Here is a 6,695-nt window from a genome sequence, read left to right as displayed (position 1 = left end):
ATCATAGCAGGGGACTTCATTTATTTATTTTTCTTTCTTTATTGATAGTAGGGGACTTTAATACCCCATTAACACCACTGGATAAATCCTTGAAACAAAAATTCAGCAAAGAAACAGCAATCCTAAATGACTCACTAGATCAGATGGACTTAATTGACATATTCAGAACATTTTACCCCAAAGCTACAGAATATACATTCTTCTCAAGTGCACATGGGACATTTTCAAAGATAGACCACATATTGGGACAAAGGCAAAGTCTCTTCAAATTCAAGAAGATAGAAATCATATCAAGCATCTTCTCAAATCACAATGGCATAAGATTAGAAATCAAATACAATTAAAAAATGAAAAAAAAATCAAACACTTGGAGGCTAAATAGCATGTTATTAAACAATGATTTGGTTACCAAAGAGATCAAAGAAGAAATAAAAAGCATCATGTTAACAAACGACAATGAAAACACAGCAATCCAAAATCTATGGGACACAGTGAAAGCAGTCCTGAGAGGGAAGTTCATAGCTCTACAGGCCTACCTAAAAAAACAAGCAAAAATGGTAATAAATTTTGTAAACCTACAACTTAAAGGATTGGAAAGAGAGCAACAAGAAAAGCCCAGAGTAGGCAGAAGGAAGGAAATAATAAAGATTAGAGCAGAAATAAACAATATAGAGATAAAAAAAAAACACCCACACAAACAAACAAACAATACAAAAGATCAATGAAACCCAGAACTTGTTCTTTGAAGGAATAAACAAGATTGATGAACCTCTAGCCAGGCTCACCAAGAAACAAAGAGAGAGGACCCAAATAAAATCAGAAATGAAAGAAGTGAAGTAACAACTGACCCCACAGATATACAAAGCAGTGGTTTTCAACCTTGGCTGCACATTAGAATCACCTGGGAATCTTTTTAAAATCCTGATTTCTGGGCCTCATCCTACAGAAATTCTGTTTCTTTGTTAGTAATGTTGTGGCCCCACCCCATAACAAAGAAACAATTTCTGGATGATGAGACCCAGAATTCAGGATTTTAAAAAGATTCCCAGGTGATCCTAATGTGTAGCTAAGGTTGAGAACCACTGATACAAAGGATTATTAAAAAAAAAATTACTACAAACAACTCTATTCCAACAAACTGGACAAATTAGATGAAATGAATATATTCCTAGAAAAATACACTCTTCCAAAACTCAATCAAGAAGTATAAAAAAAACTGAATAGGCTGATAACTACTGATGAATTTGAAGCAATAATAAAAAAACTTCCAGCAAACAAAAGCCCTGGTCCAGATGACTGCACAGGGCAGTTTTACCAAGCATTTAAAGAAGAAATAAAGTCTTTCCTTCTCAGACCATCCCAAAAAATTCAAAAGGAAGGCACACTTCCAAGCTCTTTCTATGAAGCCAGCATTACCCTAATCACAAAACCAGATAAAGACATTACAAAAAAAGAGAATTACAGACCAATATTCCTGATGAACATAGATGCTAAAATCCTCAACAAAATTTAGCAAATAATATTCAGCATTATATTAGAAAGATTATACACCATGACTAGGTGGGATTTATTGCAGGGATGCAAGGATGGTACAATATCCACAAATCAATAAACATTAATCATCAGATAAACTAATTGAGAGACAAAAATCATATAATCATATCAATTGATGCAGAAAAAACATTTGACAAAATCCAACACAATTTCTTGATAAAAACTCTCAGGAAAATGGGAATAGAGGGGCCATACCTTAAATTAACAAAAGCCTTATATGACAAACCTACAGCCAACATCATACTCAACAGGCAAAAACTAAAATCATTTCCCCTAAGAACAGGAACAAGACAAGGATGCCCACTTTCACAATTCCTGTCCAACATAGTATTGGAAGTGCCAGCCATAGCAAGCATACAAGAAGAAGAAATAAAAGGCATCCAATTGGAAAAGAAGTAAAACTGTCATTATTTGCAGATGACATGATATTGTACATAGAAAATCCTAAAGATTCCATAAAAAGTGCTTACAGCTCTTTTTGAATTTGTCCAGCAGGTCTTCCGGCTTATCCTGGAAGTCCCCCCACCCCCCAAAAAAAAGATTCCATAAAAAAATACTAGACTTAATAAATAAATTTGGCAATGTAGCAGGATATAAAATTAACACCCAGAAATCTATGGCTTTTTTATACACCAATAATAAAATCACAGAAATTGAAATTTAAAAAAGCTATAATCCCATTTACCATTGCAACAAAAAATTAAGATACCTAGGAATGAACTTAACTAAGGAGGTAAAAGACCTGTACTCCGAAAACTATAGGACATTATAAAAAGAGATAGAGGAAGACATAAGCAAATGGAAGAATATACCATGTTCATGGATTGGCAGAATCAATATCAGTAACATGCCCGTACTACTCAAAGCAATCCCCATTAAAATACCAATGGCATATTTCACAGACCTAGAACAAACTCTCTAAAAATTGATATGGAGTCAAAAAAGACCCCAAGTAGCCACAGCAATCCTGAGAAACAAGAAAAAGATGGAGGGATCACAATACCAGATTTCAAGCTATATTACAAAGCCACTGTTCTCAAAACTGCCTGGTACTGGTACAAGAACAGACCTATAGACCAATGGAACAGAACAGAGAACCCAAAAATTAACCCAAGCCATTATGTTCAATTAATATTTGACAAAGGAGGCAAGAACATACAATGGAGTTAAGATGGTCTCTTCAATAAATGGTATTGGGAAAATTGAACAGATGCATGCAAATAAATGAAACTAGACCATCAACGTACACCATACACAAAAATAAACTCAAAATGGATAAAGGACTTAAACATAAGATGAGAAACCATAAAAATCTTAGAAGAATACATAGGCAGCAAAATATCAGATGTATGTCGTAGCAATATCTTTAGTGATACAGCTCCTAGGACAATGGAAACTAAGGAGAAAGTAAACAAATGTGACTACATTAAAATAAAAAGCTTCTGCACAGCAAAAGAAATCATCAGCAAAACAACAAGAAAGTCCACTTTCTTTGCCAATGTTATCTCTGCTAAAGGTTTAATCTCCAAAATTTACTGGAACTCAGACAGCTTAATAAAAGGAAGATAAACTATCTAACCAAAAAATGGGCAAAGGACCTAAATAGACACTTTTCAAAAGAGGACATACAGAAGGCCAAGAGATATATGAAAACATGCTCAAAGTCACTAATCATCCAAGAGATGCAAGTCAAAACGACAATGAGGTACCATCTCACTCCTGTCAGAATGGCTATCATCAACAAATCAACAAGTGCTGGAGAGGATGTGGAGAAAAGAGAACCCTTCTGCACTGCTGGTGGGAATGCAGACTGGTGCAGCCACTGTGGAAAACAGTATGGAGTTTCCTCAAAAAATTAAAAATGGAATTCCCATTTGACCCAGTAATTCCACTTCTAGGGATATATCCCAAGAAATCAAAACCACCAATCAGAAAGGACATATGCACCCCTATGTTCATAGCAGCACCATTTATAATATCTAAGATTTGAAAACAGCCTAAGTGTCCATCAGCAGATAGGTAGCTTAAAAAACTGTGGTACATCTATACAATGGAATAGTAAGCTATGTAAAAAAGAAAGAACTCTTACCATTTGCAACAGCATGGATGGAATTGGAAAGCATTGTGCTAAGCGAAATGAGCCAGTCAGAGAAAGATAAATATCACATGATCTCACTCATTTGTGGAATAAAATGAATAACATAAACTGATGAACAAAAATAGAGCCAGGATCATTGAACAGACTGTCCAACCTAAGAGGGAAGGCAGGAGAGTGGGGGGGGGGGGGCGGACAATAAGAGAGCAATCAAGTGACTTATATGCATATATTTGAGCAAAACTAGTGGTCACAGGCAGGGGAGGGGGGTGAGGATTTGTGGTGGGGAGTGTGAGTGACCAGGGAGAGGTCAATGGGGGAAAAAGGAGACTTATGTAATACTTTCCTGAGGGGTCCTGGGTTGGAGAGGGTGCAGGCCAGGCTGAGGGACCCCACCCCCCACCTGTGCATGAATTTTTTGCACCGGGCCTCTACTCAATCTATAAATAAGATAAAATTACATATAACTATGTATGTAATCAGAGAAGAAATTATTCACTTTTTAAAATTTTTCTTTATTAAGGTATTACATATGTTTCCTGATCTCCCCTTTACCCCCCTTCTGCCTCCCCAACTCATCCTTCACCCCCCTGATGTCTGTGTCCACTGTTTATGCTTACATGCATTCATGCAAGTCCTTTGGTGGACCTCTCCCCCCCATTCCCACTCTCCCCTACATTCCCTCTGAGGTTTGACGGTCTGATCGATGCTTCTCTGTCTCTGGATCTGTTTTTGTTCATCAGCTTATGTTGTCCATTATATTCCACAAATGAGAGATCATGTGATATTTATCTTTCTCTGACTGACTTATTTTGTTTAGCATAATGCTCTCCAGGTCCATCCACACTGTTGCAAATGGTAGGAGTTCCTTCCTTTTTATTGCAGCACAGTATTCCACTGTGGAGATGTACCAATTATTCACTTTTTTAAACTAAATTTATTGGGGTGACATTGGTTAACAAGACCATATAGATTTTAAGTGTATATTTCTATGATACATGATCTGTATATTGCATAGTGTATCCATCACCCATAGTCAAATCATCTTTGTCACCATATATTTGGTGCCTTTTACCTTCTAGTACCCCCACCTCCTACCGTCTGGTAAATATAATGCTATTGTCTGTGTCTAAAGACATCTCTGTTGCCCATGAAATAAACTGGAATATCTAAGTATTTCTGAGTAAGGTTGGAAAAACTGAAAGTAGGAACAAAGACACAGGGGAAAACAGTTCATAAACAGAGCAGAAAGCTTAATAAAGTGGTTACTTATGCCCCGCTGAAGTGGCTCAGTGGTTGATCATTGACCCATGAAACAAAAGGTCACCAGTGATTCCTGGTTCAGGGTTGTGGGCTCGACCTACAGTAGGGAGCATGCAGGAGGCAGCCAATCAATATTTCTCTCTCATCAATTTTTCTGTCTCTCTATCCCTCTCCCTTCTTTTCTCTCTAAAATCAATAAAAATATATTTAAAGTGCTTACTTAAATTGTATAGAGAAGTTGAAAATAACAAATAGAAATTCCAGGCAAAAAATGAAAAAGCAAGTTCTACAACCACATGCTAATGAAAAAATAGCAATTTCTGACTCTAAGATTTTGATTCCTGTAACCGTGGCCACTTCCTCATCCCTAAGACAACTGGACCTTTTATGCTTGTCATCCCAACAAATCTTTTCAGAGCCTCCTTTATGTCTTTGTTCTTCAGACTGTAAATGAAAGGGTTGAGCATGGGTGTGACCACGGCATACATCACTGAGGCTGTTGCACTTGAGTGTGAGCTTTGGGTAGCAGCAGAGCTGAGATACACTCCTAGGCTTGCACAATAAAATAGGGAGACAACTGAGAGGTGAGATGCACATGTAGAAAATGCTTTATATTTCCCCTGAGTTGATGAGATTCCTCGTATGGAGGACACTATCTTAGAGTAAGAGTAAAGGATCCCAGCAAGAGCACCACCACCCAGCAACACAACTCCAAAATACATCACCATGTTATTAAGAAAGGTGTCAGAACAGGCAAGTTGGACCATCTGATTGAGTTCACAGAAAAAGTGAGGGATTTCCAAGTCTGCACAGAAGGACAATCCTGACACTATTAAGCTTTGTAACAAGGCATAGAGGGCACTCATGATCCAGGACACCAGAACCAGCAGTCCACAGAGCCGGGGGTTCATGATGACTGTGTAATGCAGGGGGTGGCAGATGGCCACAAACCTGTCATAGGCCATCACGGTCAAGAGGAAGTTGTCCAGTCCTGCAAATAATAAGAAAAAATACATCTGTGCGATGCAGCCTTCATAGGTGATGACTTTGCTCTGTGTCTGGATGTTCCACAGCATCTTTGGGATGGTGGTGGAGGTGAAACAGATGTCTACGAAGGACAGGTTGGAGAGGAAGAAGTACATGGGCGTGTGGAGGTGGGAATCTGAGGTGAAGGCCAGGATGATGGGCAGGTTTCCCAACACAGTGATCAGGTACATGGAGAGGAAAAGCCCAAATATGAGGGGCTGCAGTTCTGGTTCTTCTGAAACTCCCAGGAGAATAAATTCTGAAATTGAGGTATCATTGCCTTGTACCATGTGGTGTAGGTGATGACTAAGAACAAAAATATTATATGATTAATTTTTACACAAAGCAGTATTAGTAACACTGAAATACTACCATATGTATTTTGTCATCATGAATTAATATACCTTTTTAAAGAATCATCTGAGGATATTTTTCCATTCATTATTTTAGAGAGAGTGGAAGGGAGGGACGTGGGGGAGAGAGACAGAGAGAAACATTGATGTGCCAGAGACACATTCATTGATGCCTCCCATACAATGCCCGACTAGGGCCGGGAATCCAGCCTGCAACCAAGGTGTGTGCTATTGACTGGAATCAAACTCAAGACCCTAAATTGGGCTGATGCTTTAACCACTGGGAAAAACTGGCCAGGGCAACAATCAACATAAGCATTTTGAATGGATCTGGTCATCTTTATGGATCTCCCCTGACATCTTTCATTAAGAGTTCTATCCCACATAGACCTTTTCCCCAGGAG

At 38.2% G+C, this 6,695-nt stretch overlaps 1 protein-coding gene across 1 annotated transcript; it reads right to left on the bottom strand.

The window, feature by feature from the left end:
• Positions 1–5,238: 5,238 nt before the first annotated feature.
• On the bottom strand, positions 5,239–6,228 carry LOC308519378 (olfactory receptor-like protein OLF4; the record flags this gene model as incomplete). The annotated part of the gene is made up of 1 exon (XM_081091340.1): positions 5,239–6,228. The coding sequence occupies one exon, from the start codon at positions 6,226–6,228 to the stop codon at positions 5,239–5,241; it is 990 nt and encodes a 329-aa protein (XP_080947466.1).
• Positions 6,229–6,695: the final 467 nt, after the last annotated feature.

This window comes from Myotis nattereri, assembly GCF_964212035.1.
Source record: "Myotis nattereri genome assembly, chromosome: 5".
Taxonomy (NCBI): domain Eukaryota; kingdom Metazoa; phylum Chordata; class Mammalia; order Chiroptera; family Vespertilionidae; genus Myotis; species Myotis nattereri.
This window is presented reverse-complemented; position numbering and strand designations above follow the sequence as displayed.